The sequence below is a fragment of the Urocitellus parryii genome, chromosome 8 (genome assembly GCF_045843805.1).
Source record: "Urocitellus parryii isolate mUroPar1 chromosome 8, mUroPar1.hap1, whole genome shotgun sequence".
In the NCBI taxonomy this organism is placed as follows: domain Eukaryota; kingdom Metazoa; phylum Chordata; class Mammalia; order Rodentia; family Sciuridae; genus Urocitellus; species Urocitellus parryii.
The window spans coordinates 118956493-118970282 of NC_135538.1; the positions used below are offsets into that span (position 1 = coordinate 118956493).

The 13790-nt window shown below is 49.1% G+C and overlaps 2 protein-coding genes across 3 annotated transcripts; both read left to right on the forward strand.

Moving 5' to 3' along the window:
* Positions 1 to 3696: 3696 nt before the first annotated feature.
* On the forward strand, positions 3697 to 8841 carry Clic1 (chloride intracellular channel 1). The gene is made up of 6 exons (XM_026415379.2): positions 3697 to 3958; positions 5847 to 5956; positions 6160 to 6285; positions 6453 to 6559; positions 7132 to 7313; positions 8473 to 8841. Exons 1-6 carry the CDS (start codon positions 3920 to 3922, stop codon positions 8632 to 8634), a joined length of 726 nt encoding a protein of 241 aa, XP_026271164.1. The 5' UTR covers positions 3697 to 3919; the 3' UTR covers positions 8635 to 8841.
* A 372-nt stretch (positions 8842 to 9213) lies between these two features.
* On the forward strand, positions 9214 to 12689 carry Ddah2 (DDAH family member 2, ADMA-independent). Of its 2 annotated transcripts, none has more exons than XM_026415382.2 (7): positions 9214 to 9409; positions 10247 to 10605; positions 10719 to 10818; positions 10931 to 11004; positions 11171 to 11290; positions 11818 to 11967; positions 12155 to 12689. In XM_026415382.2, the coding sequence occupies exons 2-7, from the start codon at positions 10309 to 10311 to the stop codon at positions 12269 to 12271; spliced, it is 858 nt and encodes a 285-aa protein (XP_026271167.1). In that variant the 5' UTR covers positions 9214 to 9409; positions 10247 to 10308; the 3' UTR covers positions 12272 to 12689. The 2 variants fall into 2 exon arrangements, with proteins under 2 accessions (XP_026271167.1, XP_026271169.1); XM_026415384.2 differs by lacking the exon at positions 9214 to 9409 and adding an exon at positions 9566 to 10100.
* The last annotated feature ends 1101 nt before the right edge of the window (positions 12690 to 13790 follow it).

Below are 13790 nucleotides of genomic sequence, written 5' to 3' on the forward strand. Positions count from 1 at the left end.
TGGGGCGGTGCTAGAACGTTCAAACTTCCCGCCCTCTATCGTTGCTTAGCAGCGGGCCTCTGACCCGAACAGTTTCTGGGTTTTGATTGACGCGGGGTGGAGTCCCAGAGCCTGGATGGGGTCTGGGGAGTTGGGCTGGGGTTTCGGAAGGAGGCTGACTTTAAAGGGCCAGAGGCACTTTTTTTTTTTTCCCCTTGGAGAGTGGAGAGAAGTAACATTAAACCTTTGCCAACAGCAACTAAGTTAATATTTGTACCCTCTGAGTTAATATTTATAAAGAATTTGGAACAGTGCCTGGCAAATAAAGTAAGAGCTATATACGTGTTTTAAATAAACAAGTGGAAATAAGAAGTGGGACTCCTATCTCAACCCTATTTTTGCCTGTTTCTTGGATCCAGGGTATGACCATCCCCAAAAGGGCACTACAGGGCTAATTTATTATCCCCACCCACATTGAATTATTCAAATTATACCAAATTCTGAAAGCAGTAGAACAAATAAGAACACTTACACACTTATTGGGTTATTGCCGTACTCCTACATACACACATACATACTCCTAAGGACAGAGGATGGCATTAATTCATTCAGCATTTATCTTTGTTAATTATTATTATTATTATCAGTAGTAGTACTATGGATTGAACCCAGGGGTGCTATACCACTGAGCTATATCCATAGCCCCCACTTTTTAAAATAATTTTTTTTTGGTTGTAGATGGACACAATACCTTTATTTTATTTGTTTATTTTTATGTGGTGCTGAGGATCGAACCCAGGTCCTTACCTGTGCTAGGCAAGTACTCTACCACTGAGCCACAACCCCAGCCCATAGTCCTTTTTAAAAAATCTTTATTTTGAGACAGTGTCCTCACTGAGTTGCTTAGAGCCTCATTAAATTGCTGAGGCTGGCCTCGAATTTGTGATCCTCATGCCTCAGCCTCCTAATCTGCTGGGATTACAGGCATATGCCACCACACCTAGCTCAGCATCTATTTATTTAGTGCCTACTCTGTGACAGGTGATGGACTCTAAGAAGTAAACATAATGAAGTCCTTACTCTATGAAGTTTATTTTTTAGGGCGTTTGGTGGGAAGGGAGAGGGAGGAGGTTGTGAGGCAGAAACAAAGAAACAAACAAATATGTACTTTTTAAAACTCCATCTTTCTTTCCAGTGTGGAGACACATGCCTGTAATTGTAGCAAGTCAGGAGGCTGAGGTAGGAGAATGGCAAGTTTAGGCCAGCCTCTGAAATTTAGCAAGACCCTGTCTTTAAAAAAATAAAAAATAAAGGCTGGGAGTGTAGCTCAGTGGTAGAGAGCCCCTGGGATCAAATCCCCAGTATAGCAAAAGAAAAAAAAAATCAGTTTCTCTCTCTCTCTCTCTCTCTCTCTCTCTCTCTTTTTTTGGTGTGTGTGTGTGTGTGTGTGTGCGCGTGCAGAGACTTGAACCCAGGGCTTTGCCCACACTAAGCAAGCTCTCTATCACTAAATTACATCTCCCAATCTCTCAGCTTTGTTCTCGGTACCCTGGAATGGGAAGATCCCACCCAAGAGGCAAGAAAAGATGATGGGGGTGAGATGACTTCAGTGTGCAGACCAGTGATTGGAAGATCCTCTCCAGAGAAGAGAAGGTAGGGAAACACAGCTAAGGGCTGAGTTAATGGTTACCTTGGCAAATTGTTGAACAATGGAGCTATGGAAACCTGGTGACAACTCTGGGGAGTGGCAGAGAGGGACACACCTTCCAGGGTGTGAAGAGATTAGAGACTGGTTTAACAAACCACAGAAGGGAAGGGAGCAAAAGAGAAGCCTAGAGAAGGGAAGGAGAGACAGTGAAAGAGGAAAAAAGCAGGGGCAAGATAAGATGAGTTGAGATGGAATGAGAGGAAAACTTCTCTGATGCAGGACTTAAGGGAGCAGCCCCTGACCTCAAATCCCTGAGGCACTGTTGGTGGTTACAGGAGAGGGCAGCGTTACCTATCACCTGGGGAGTTAAGCAAGATACCTTATAGGTAGCCAAAGTCAATACTGATGATCAAGGCAGCCTTAGCTATAAAGCTGTAGGAGCAAGGGAGGGGCTGTCAGACCTGTTTGAGCCTATAGCTGGCCCCATTTACTTAAGCTTCTCCCAGAAAGATCTTTGTTGGACACTCATCAGTGAAAGCAGGAGAGGACCCTGGGAAATAAGGCTTCTTTGATAACCACCCCCAGATCCCATCAATAGGAAGGGGTCCTGTGTGCAGATTTTGAGGGTCACTAAGAAGGGGATATTCTCTCTCTCTCTCTCTCTCTCTCTCTCTCTCTCTCTCTCTCTCATACACACACACACACACACACACACACACACACACACACACACACCATTTATGGAATCATTCTGCATCCTCATAGGATGTTGTAATTCAAGTGAGCAAACACCAAATATGCTGCATCTTTCTGGGGTGGAGAGAGATGATCCTTCCCTCAGGGAGAAGAAACCCACAGAAGAGGAAGCACAAGAGGAAACCACTAACTGCTGGTTTCCAGTGGCATATCATATCACTCCACCCCACTCCTTCCCCAATCTCTACCTTTAAGGTCCAAAACCCTGTTTTGCTTCCATGTCTTTGCAGTCTACCATGTTTTCAGGTTTTCTTTTGTTGGGCAGAGAAGATGTGAGAAGGAAAGAGAAGAGACAGGAGAGAAATTCAGGGTGTTGAGAGTGGAATATATGCTGTTTGGGGGACATATTTTGAGACTTTTTCAGAAGGTCATAAAGAGTTTGAAAGTACAACCCAAATCAAGGTTACCAAGGAGGGAGAGAGTAACTCTTTTTCTGTCCGCCCTACTTATTCATTTAGATGTCTCTAGGACTCCACTCACACTATTTTGGATTTTGTTTGTTTTTGCAGTGCTAGAAACTGAACCCAAGGCGCTATGCATGCTAAACAAGTACTCTGCCATTGAACTACATACTACCCAGCCCCACTTCACATTATTCTGACTTGCTTTTTCCCTATGAAAGGACCAGCTACCATTCCACCAACCGGAGGAAAGTGCAGCCAGCCTAGTGCCAGGATAAGCCCACTCCAACACCCCATCTTCAAGACAACCTACCAGTGAGAAGAGGGCAAGGGGCACAGGAAGGGGCCCAGTATGGGAGGCAGAAGTGGAAATGTTAAAACTGACCAGGCTATCAGTAGAGCACCTCCCCTTGCCATTCAAGCCCCAAAGTTCAGCTTCCTGTTTCCCCAGCACCAGGCCTCTGGGTCTCCTTTCCCATCCACTGTACTACCTTTCACCACTCCCTACTCCCAACCCCAGCTTCCACTTCCAAGTTCTCCTCCCAGACCACAGTCCTAAAAACCCAGAATTTAGACTGGAGTCTGGAAAAAATATAGAATCTTTCCTTTCTAAGTTCCATTTTTATGAGCATTTCTGAGCTGTTAGTGTCAAGTTTCTTGTGTGAGGGTGGATAACCCTTCTGATTAATGAATCAGGGAAACTGAGGCAGAAAAAAAAATGCTATGCTCAGGAGAGGACAGAGACAAAAGGCTTCTCACAACTTACTCCTCTTAACACCCCCAATGCCTGATCTTCTGGGAAACCCGAGGATCTCCTCTTCGGACCCAGTCCCTAGATCGCCCAGTCCCTAGGTCGCCCAGTCCCGCCCCCTCCTGTCCCCTCCCCAGGTTCAGGGCGGGGCCGGCCGGTGAGTCAGCGGCTCCCTGATCCAGCTCCGGAGGGGACAGAACTGGAAGAGTTAGGTGTGGGGTTCACCGGTTTGGTGGAGCAAGTGGGTCTGATCGGGCTCGTGTTGGCTGAACGGTCAGCCCTAGGTCTGGAGAAGAAAATCCCCGACTGTGAGACCCGCCTTCCCAGGCCCGGGCCCCTCCCAGTTCCCCCAGCGACGGCCGCTTCCTGGTCCCCGACGCAACCATGGCTGAAGAACAACCCCAGGTCGAATTGTTCGTGAAGGTAAGAACACCTTCTCTTTCCTTGGCCATCCTCCGAATTCCCGGAAGCCAATCCTGCCTTTTCCCCAGCTGCAGTCGAAATTCCCCAATTCCTCCTCTCCCAGACCCCAAACCCCAAGTCCACGTGTAATCTGGGAAGAGGGGGAGAGGTGGCGGGAGGGAAAGACAACTTGTAAGCCGGTAATGAAACTTCTAGACCCGATCCTGAAAAGTTTGTAGCAGAACAAGTTTCCAGCAGCCTAAAGGAGAAGAAAGTGGAGAAAAAGGAGTTTCCAGGCGTGAGATTGGGATGGGTGGGGGTGCGAACTGATGGAAGGACAGGAGAGAAAGCGGTCTGCTGGAGCCCAGAGGGGCTTGGGGAGAACAGAGGGGAGCATCTATTGGGACAATGGCTGCTGGAAAGATGGGGGGGGGAGAGGGTAGGGAGGGATTCTAGAAGAGGGTGTGTCTAGGGAGGCTTGGGAGTGGAGGAGGTAAATCGGCCAGAATTGGTGGGGTGGAAAGAAGAGAGAGGATAGCAGGAGGGCTGGAGGGATGATGGGTGATACAAATATCCTCTGAATGGAAAGAGCTGAAGAGAGAAGTGAGGAGGTGACAGTTTGGCAGTAGCTACCCAAAGACAGTCGAAGTAGAGATCAGAGGAGAGTGAGTTGGTTTGGATATGGGACGTGTAGATGCAGAAGGAAAAGCCTCACCCCAACCCCAACTCTCTCCCTTCTGTGTGGGTGTGGATGAAGAGACTGGTAACATGGTATTTGGGGGTAAAATCGCAGGCAGCAGCCTTTCTTGTGTCTGTCTGGACCCCTCCCCTCCAGCATTGCCTTCTGCCCCCCCCCCCCAGGACCTTGACTCTGCCCTTCCCTCCCTTCCTCTCCTTGGTGGTCTGTGCCACCCTGTTTGTTCATTCTCCCCCCACCCTCCGCTTTCCTGCCTCCTTTTTCTCTGCTTTTCCCTTTTGTTCATCTGTCTTTGTGTTTTCCTGTTTCTCTCTCTCTCCTTATTCGCTGGTTTCTTAGTCATTCCCTCTCCCTGGGCCCCAGGGAAGTCAACTCCAGCCTGGGTCCGCCCCTTAGGTGTGGTCCCTACCTTACTTTCATGCTGGCCTCTGGGGCTATTTTTACTCCTGGGTGAAGCTATGCTGGTATGGATTTTGGCCCTATGTCCAATACAAGAATTATTGGTAGCCAGAGGACTTGTACTGGAGAGATCTAGAAGTGGGAATGAGGGCGTTAGTGGGCTGGAGAGGTTCCCTAGCAGCTCAGGCCTTAGCTTTGCTGTCCCTGCCCCCACTTCCTTAGCAGGAAGGAAGCTGCTGAGGCCAGAGACACCAAGAGATGAATCAGTCTCAGCCCAGGGGGAGGTGTCCCTTGGGGGATGAGGTCACTACTTGCCAATTAGAGAGCAGCCCCCCTCTACAGGGCCCTTCATATCTCTAGAGTGAGGCTCAGGACCCCTTGAGTTCCCACTCAGTTGTCAGAAACGGGTTGAATGGAGATGTAGTAAATCAATTCTGGCTTCCAAACCCCACTCCATCCTTAGAGTCCTTAGACTCAATTCAGGAATCTAGGGCCCTAGCCTATAATTCTAGCCTCACCAAAGTCCCATACCCTTCCCTCTCTATGATTTAGACCCTCCACGTTCTCTAAGACCCATTCCCTCTGCCTCTTCCTGCTTGTGCTTAATCTCTGGAAACTAGAAGCCTGCCTTTGCCAAAATTTTCCCATTGATCTGCCCTAAATTTGATCTAGGCCATCTCTCTGATAGCTTATAATAGGGGAATAGAGCATAACTAGGAAGATAATAGCTGTTCTCGAGTAGGAGGTGAAGAAAAAGGCGTGGGAGGGGTGGGGTACACCAGACCTAATCTTAGGATGGGGATTGCTTTTCAGGCTGGCAGTGATGGGGCCAAGATTGGAAACTGCCCCTTCTCCCAGAGACTGTTCATGGTGCTCTGGCTCAAGGGAGTCACCTTCAACGTCACCACTGTTGACACCAAGAGGTGGGCCTACTTCTGTTTTTCTAAATGCCCCTTGAATACATGCATGTATATGTGTATACACATACTCAGGCCTACCTGAGTCTTTCCATCTTAAACCTTTTCCCTCTCCACGTGGAGCCTTTTTCTCTTCCCACATTTCTCTATCTCCTTTCTGGCTCTCCCTGACCCCTTTTTCCTACCCTGATACCTGGCCTCTTCTCCAGGAGGACTGAGACAGTGCAGAAACTGTGCCCAGGAGGGCAACTCCCATTCCTGCTGTATGGTACTGAAGTACACACAGATACCAACAAGATTGAGGAATTTCTGGAGGCAGTGCTGTGCCCTCCCAGGTATAGGAGTACTTGGAAAGGGGAGAGGGGGAACTGGAAGACTCTGGAGAACTGAGAGTTTGAAAAAATAGAATACAGAGATGGTGATGGGGCTGGGGCAGGGGAGATAGATAACAAAGCCTCCTTCTATGAAGGTATCTTACCTTGTTTCTCCCATTGGCTTTCAGGTATCCAAAGCTGGCAGCTCTGAATCCTGAGTCCAACACAGCTGGGCTGGATATATTTGCCAAATTTTCTGCCTATATCAAAAATTCAAACCCAGCACTCAATGATAGTGAGTTTTGTGGATCAGAGGCCAGAGGACTGGGTCCTGGGGGAAGGGAAAACACCCAAGGGTTGAGAGGCATTAAGGACATTTGGAAGTTCAGGTTATCAGGAAGATGGAGTAGGTGTTGGAAAAATCTCTTCAGCCTTCCATTTTTGCTTTACCTCTTTGTCTCCCTGCATTCTCAGACTACCTGAACACAAATCCAGCTAGCTGTATGACTGAACAGTTCACTTAGTCTCTCTGTAAATCCATTTCCAGATCTATAAAATGAGGATAATAATACCTATTTCCTGGGTTGCTGTGAGAATTAAATGAGTTTTGTTTCTGAAGGGCTTAGACTTGGGGGCTGGGGATATAACTCAGTGGTAGATCATTAACATGCTCAAGGCTGTCAGTTGAATCCCCAGCACCTCTCACCAAAAGGGGGGAAAAGTGCTTGTTCTCTGTGTTACTATATATTAATATTTGGTATTATTATTTTGTACTGGCCTTGCATTATGTCCCCCCCTCCCCCAGGGTTTTCTTGGATAGGCTTTCTCAGTCTTCTGGTATTCTAATCAGTTCCCTCTCTTGCACAGATCTGGAGAAGGGACTCTTGAAAGCCTTAAAGATTTTAGACAATTACTTGACATCCCCTCTCCCAGAAGAAGTGGATGAGACCAGTGCTGAAGATGAAGGCATCTCTCAGAGGAAATTTCTGGATGGCAATGAGCTCACCCTGGCTGACTGCAACCTATTGCCAAAGCTCCACATAGTACAGGTGAATGGTCACTATGGGAGGAGAGGATGGTAGCTGGGGTGGCTCTCTAAGGGGCTTCCACATGACAATCACTTCCCATGACAACAATTTGAAGGTGATTTATTTCATAGCATGTTTTTCATAGATTGCTACCAAGGCAGACCCCACCCCAGTGACAAAGTCTAGTCCCCAGCAGTCATTGCTGACTTGACAATTACATTCCATAGACAAGCCATGGGTGCACATGCCTTAGCCAAGACTAACACATTCTGGTATTACTTTCAAAAAGTCTCTTCCTATCTCTGCATTACTGCCAGATCCCCAGATAGACAAAGCAGGCTTTTCCTAAGGCAAAGCTGTAACTCTTTGTAGCTTCAGACTCCACTTCCTCTTAAGGAAGTTGAAAACTTCTGCTTCCCATGTCTTTATTATAGCCTCAAAGCTGTGGTATAGTTTATAAAACATGGGCCCAAAGTCAGTCTGCCATACAACTGAGTAATGAAAATCTGTGTACTAGTCATTGAAAGACAAAAGATGTTTGGCAACCGGTCCATGCCTTTTAAGAGATGAAACCTAACAGAACATAATATTAACATTAAAGTTATGAATAATACATGTCTAAAAGTCAAATGAAAAATAGAGACAAAAATCACTGGAACCAGGTGCAGTAGCACATGTCTGTCAACCCCCCAACTTAGGAGGGAGGGATCACAGGTTTGAGGACAGCCTCAACAATTTAGCAAGACAGTCTCAAAAAAATAAAAAGGTCTGAAGATGTAGCTCAGTGGTAGTGTCCCTGGGTTCAATCCCCAGTACTGACAAAAAAAAAAAAAAAACAACCCACTGTGGAAATTCAAGTTAATTCCTCTCCTCCACCCCTTTAATACCAGGGATTTAACCCAGGGGCGATCAATCACTGAGCTACATCCCCGGCCCTTTTTAAATTAACTTATTTTTTTGGTACCAGCGATTGAATCCAGGGATGCTTAACCACTGAACCATATCCCCAGCCCTTTTAAAAATAATTTAGAGACAGGGTTTCATCAAGTTGCTGAGGCTGGCTTTGAACTTATGATCTTCCTGCCTCAGCCAGGTGTGTGCCACAGTGCCTGGCAATTCCTCTTTTTACTTGTCTTCCCTGGGGTTTACATTTTGGTTTCTCTCCACTTCCCATCTCCAGGTGGTATGTAAGAAGTACAGGGGATTCACCATCCCTGAGGCCTTTCGGGGAGTGCATCGATACTTGAGCAATGCCTATGCTCGGGAAGAATTCGCCTCCACCTGTCCAGATGATGAAGAGATCGAGTTGGCCTATGAACAAGTGGCGAAGGCCCTCAAATAGGCCATTTCTGGGGCTCCCTCACCCCCGTACATGTTCTTTACAGAGGCCCAGGGCGGTTTCCACGTTGCTTCCCATGGACACACTCCAAAATGGCCAGTGGACAGAGAATCCTGGGGCACTTGTGCAGGACTGGGGGGGGACGAGTTTGGGGGATGGAAGGGAATAAGGGTAAGATTTTTATTGTGGGGTGGAGTGGGTAGGACAACTTATTTCAGTAATAAAATACGTAGTGAAAATGTAGTGTTGTTTTTACACAAAACGGAGTTGGAGTGTAGTTGACACCAAATTAGGGGTGGGTCAGTGATCTTGAGCTCAGCGCAGAAGCCAGGAATTAAGGAAAGGGATATTTGTTCCAGGGCTTCCGTCTTTTTTTTAGTGCCAGTCCAATACAGTGCTGTCTTCTGGTCCATGCCGCATTTGCTTCCTGGCCGATAGGGCTAGCCAGATCTGGGTGGGCCTGGTCCGCGCTCGGGGGGCGGTGCCGAGTTCAGGGAAGGGGGGCTCAGTCCTGGTGGAATGGGCGCGGCATCGCAGAGCGGAATAGGCGTGGCCTTGTAAGGCTCCGCCCCGTCCCGCTTAGACAATGCCCGGGAGCCGCCAGACCCAAGCGCCCCCGCCCCGTCGTAGGACGTGAACTCGCCAACCCAGGGACCCCTCAAAAGCTAGAGCTCCCAGTCTCTTGTCTTGAAGACTAGGACTCCTTTATATCCCTACCCTACCCTCTGGGGGTGGGGCCCCAGCCGAGATCACAGTGCAGCAGGAGTGACCACTGAAGGTGAGTCTGGGGAGGTGGGTGACCACTGGACCGTAGCTGGTATTTGGGGATACCGGGCCTGTGCCAGTACCGAAAGGAGTGTGCGGGAGGCTGGCTTTTGGGTCGGAGCTGGGCGGGGTGGACTTCGGTGGAAGATGGACAGGGGTACCGGGTCTTGAGGCCAGGAGTGGCGCCCGCGCCCCGGAACCACGCCCCCGTTTCCCCGCCTCCCGGATTTCGTTGTAGACCTCTCCCAGTCCTCCGGGACTAGGTCTGGTTTATACTGGGTCGCGCCAGGGACAGCGTGACTGGACTGGGTGGAGAGAGGATGCTTAACTCCTTGGACTCTTAATTCTTCTCTCTCTTCCTTTTTTTCCCCTTAGGGCTTAAGGACTTCATGTCCTGGGTCCTGATTCACTCCCCAGCTTTCTCCTCCTGCCCCATTACCCCTGTGTGTGGGTCCCTGGCCAGACTTCGGGTCCCTCCAGCTGCGAGCAGCTGAGGGTTAAGGGGGCGGGGCCGCCGCATTTTTGGGGAGTGAGCGCATCCTAGCGGCTGCCAAGAGGGGCGCCCAGCAGAGACCTTTTGAAGCCCCCGAACAGGGGCAACAGGTGTTTTGGAGATTAGGGATTTAAGACTTGTTCCATGGGCTCCTCTTAAAGAAGCAGACTCATGGGGTTGCAGTGTGGAGCAGGGTCCACCGAAGAGAAAGGTCTGGAGGGGGTGGGGAGGAGTGGGAGGGGCACCGAGATGGCAGGAGGAAGACCCTCTTAATCACCATTAATCAGGCTCTCTTATTCGCCCCTACGACCTTCTCTTCATGCCTCTTTCTGTGCTTCCCCCTGTTTCTTCTTCCAGACAGGTGAAGTAAAAAGAAAACAGAAATCAGCTTGGCCGGAAAGGGCGTTTGTGTGGATGGGATGGGGACGCCGGGGGAGGGGCTGGGTCGCTGCTCCCATGCCCTGATCCGGGGTGTCCCCGAGAGCCTGGCGTCGGGGGAGAGTGCAGGGGCTGGCCTTCCAGCTCTGGACCTAGCCAAAGCTCAAAGGGAGCATGGGGTGCTGGGGGGTAAACTGAGGCAGCGACTGGGGCTACAGCTGTTAGAACTGCCTCCGGAGGAATCGCTGCCGCTAGGACCGCTGATTGGTGATACAGCCGTGATTCAAGGCGATACGGCCCTAATCACGCGGCCCTGGAGCCCGGCTCGTAGACCTGAGGTGAGCGCCAGGGTGGGTGTGTAAGGGGAAGGACGAGAGGAGTTGGATGTCCGAGTTTGGGAAAAGAATTGGGAGTTGGGGTGTCTGAGCCGGCACTCTTCTCTTGCCCTAAGGTTGATGGAGTCCGCAAAGCCCTTCAGGACTTGGGTCTCCGAATTGTGGAGATGGGGGATGAGAACGCAACTCTGGATGGCACTGACGTTCTCTTCACGGGTGAGGCTGGGGTCTTGGCACAGGGAAGCAGTTTGGGAGACCTAGGATGTCTCGCGCCTTGTTTTCAACTCACTCAGGTCATCAAACCTTTGTGGCCTTCCCGGGGGTTCAGGCCGGGAGTTTTTTGTAGGCCTCTCCAAGTGGACCAATCACCGAGGAGCTGAGATAGTGGCGGACACATTCCGGGTGAGGAGCGGTACCAGCCTTGGGAGGGAGTGGGGCGCAGGCAGGAGTCCCGGTAGCCTGAGGACTCCGTGAGGAGGAGGAAGAAGCCTGGGAGCAGCTTATGTTTGAGGGTATCCCCTCTCACCCCTCCCACGACCCTGAATACCCTCGCCTTTGCTCTCCACAGGACTTCGCCGTCTCTACTGTGCCGGTCTCTGGCCCTTCTCACCTGCGTGGCCTCTGTGGCATGGGGGGACCCCGCACTGTGGTAGCAGGCAGCAGCGACGCTGCCCAAAAAGCTGTCAGGGTGAGGAGGGGCGGGGTGGGGTGTGGCCAACGACCATGGGCGTGGCTCCAAACTCGGGAGGCGGGAGCTCCAACCCTAGCCTTCACCAAGCTGTCCATCTAAGTGTGAAAGATCACCCAAGTAAACAGGTGGAATACATAACAATAGCTGGCACGGAGCAGGGAGACTGGGAACAGGGATGATTAACTTGCTCTTCCAGAGTTTTAGGAAACTCCTCAAAGGTGATATTTAAACGGATTTGTAGAATGGATGGGACAGACAGGTGGGAGCTGGAGAAGGGCAAAAGAGGGTTACAGGTGAAAAGGACTGCATCTGAGTAAAGAGTACAAGATGGAAATTAGCAGAACACTGTCTGACATATTAGAACACTGTGTGACATAGTAAGGACTATGTACTTGCTGTCACTATTATTCCACAAATAGAACTGTCCCAAGTCCTTAATAGGGCCCTTAGTTTGTGGTAGGATAGGCAAATTCAATTGTGGAAAAGCTCTGATACTTAAACACTTCCTCTTTCCTTTCTCTCAGGCAATGGCAGTGCTGACAGATCACCCATATGCCTCTCTGACTCTCCCAGATGACGCAGCTGCTGACTGTCTCTTTCTGCGTCCTGGGTTGCCTGGTGCACTCCCTTTCCTCCTGCATCGTGGAGGTGGGGACTTGCCTAACAGCCAGGAGGTGAGAGGGGTATGAGCTCCACCACCACTGCCCACTACCAACAACAACCAATAAAAGAAGAATTTTTCCCAGTGGGAGGAAGGAGGGGTATCTTACCTAGAAACCTGGGTGGAGCCACTATAAGGTGGCTGGACAAGGGTGACTCTAGACTTAAGGTTTTACTCCCTTCTCTGTATTGTCCCTGCAGGCACTGCAGAAGCTCTCTGATGTCACCCTTGTACCTGTATCCTGCTCAGAACTGGAAAAGGCTGGTGCTGGGCTCAGCTCCCTTTGCCTGGTGCTCAGCACACGCCCCCACAGTTGAGGGTCTGGCTTGGGATTCTGGGTGGCCAGCAAAATAGGAATTAGAAGGGGAAGGAGAGCTGGGCATGGTGGCACACACCTGTAATCTCAGAGACTCGGAAGGCTGAGGCAGGAGGATCACAAGTTTGAAGCCAGCCTCAGCAATTTAGCAAAGCCCTGTCTCAAAATAAAATAAAAATGGCTGGGGATTTAGCTCAGAGGTAGAGCATCCCTGGGTTCAATCCTCAGTACTGCCCCACCCCCCAAAAAACCCAATAATAATAAATAATAATAATAGAAGGGGAAGGAGGATTAGATAGATGATAAGTAGGTAGTAGCAGGAAAGGGCCTCAAGATGGGGTGGGATGGGACATAGTGTAGGGAAAAGTATAGGAGCCACTGGGTGAGTCCTCTCTCAGAACCAATAAAATAGAATTGGCCTTTTAGATTGTGCTGTGGCTGATGTCTTCCTGGGGCAAAGGGATGGGGCGGGACTGAAACCTGAGCTGGGGTCAGTGCTGGAAAAGAGAACTCTTTCATTCAAAAAACCCTTGTTAAGCAGTTACTCATTGCCCAACCCTGTCCTAGGTGCTTGGGCAGAAGATGGGTAAAACAGAATTTGTATTGTGCACAGTCTGTCCAGGGCAGAAAAGGGAGTGTGTGGGTGGATCACTCTCTGACTATCTCTAAATGTCAGATGATTCAGACACTGGTAGATTAACAGTCCACCTTTACTTGATAGAGAAGAAAAAATGACATTTTCAGAGACAATCATTTTCATTCACTCATTTACTGAGGCTTAGCAGTGATATCAAAAGGGTCAGTCTCCAGATGTCAGGGAACTTACAGTACATGAACATTTCTTACAAATTGAAATATAGATAGTAATGTAATAATTCACAGGAGGCTGTTTCTTTCTATGAGAAAAATAAAGGACTCTGTAAGGTATCAAAGTGTGTGCTGCAAAGGGCAAGGAGGTTCAGGAACAACTTCTCAGAAAAGGCAACATAAACTGAGTCCTGAGGATAAATAAGAATTAGCTAGGCAGGTAGTGGAGAGGAGAAAAAAAGGGTAATCCGGGAAGAAGGAATTACTCTGGACAGAGGCATTTTGGATGGCTGGGGAGATTTTTTTCTAAGGCTGGCATGTTGCGTGCACATGGAATGACAGATAAGCCAGAGAGTGCTATATCACCTTGTATCAAAAGCCAAGGTCCAGGGCTGAGGCTGTAGCTCAGTGGCAGAGTGATTGCCTAGCACTGTGAGGCTCTGGGTTCAATCTTTAGCATTACATTAAAAAATAAACAAATAAAATAAAGGCATGCTGTCCATCTACAACTACAAAAATATTTTTTTAAAAAAGCATAGGTCCATGACCCAGAGCTGAAGCTTAAGGAGAAAAATACCACAGTTTAAAAATAAGGGATGTCAGGAGCAAGTTAGTACTTGAAGAGGATCTCTGGCTTCAGAGGAGGGCAAAGCAGAAGTATGAGTTATGGATAACCCAGGAACGAAATGAGGAGATTACATTCTGGTGACAGC

Bases quoted from the DNA above. Each gene is read 5' to 3' on its own strand.
- Clic1 (XM_026415379.2), top strand. From the start codon at position 3,920: ATGGCTGAAGAACAACCCCAGGTCGAATTGTTCGTGAAG. The intron at 3,959-5,846 runs GTAAGAACACCT...ATTGCTTTTCAG, and splicing joins AGGTCGAATTGTTCGTGAAG to GCTGGCAGTGATGGGGCCAA. The intron at 6,286-6,452 runs GTATAGGAGTAC...ATTGGCTTTCAG, and splicing joins GCAGTGCTGTGCCCTCCCAG to GTATCCAAAGCTGGCAGCTC.
- Ddah2 (XM_026415382.2), top strand. From the start codon at position 10,309: ATGGGGACGCCGGGGGAGGGGCTGGGTCGCTGCTCCCATGCCCTGATC. The intron at 10,606-10,718 runs GTGAGCGCCAGG...TCTTGCCCTAAG, and splicing joins GCCCGGCTCGTAGACCTGAG to GTTGATGGAGTCCGCAAAGC. The intron at 11,291-11,817 runs GTGAGGAGGGGC...CCTTTCTCTCAG, and splicing joins CTGCCCAAAAAGCTGTCAGG to GCAATGGCAGTGCTGACAGA.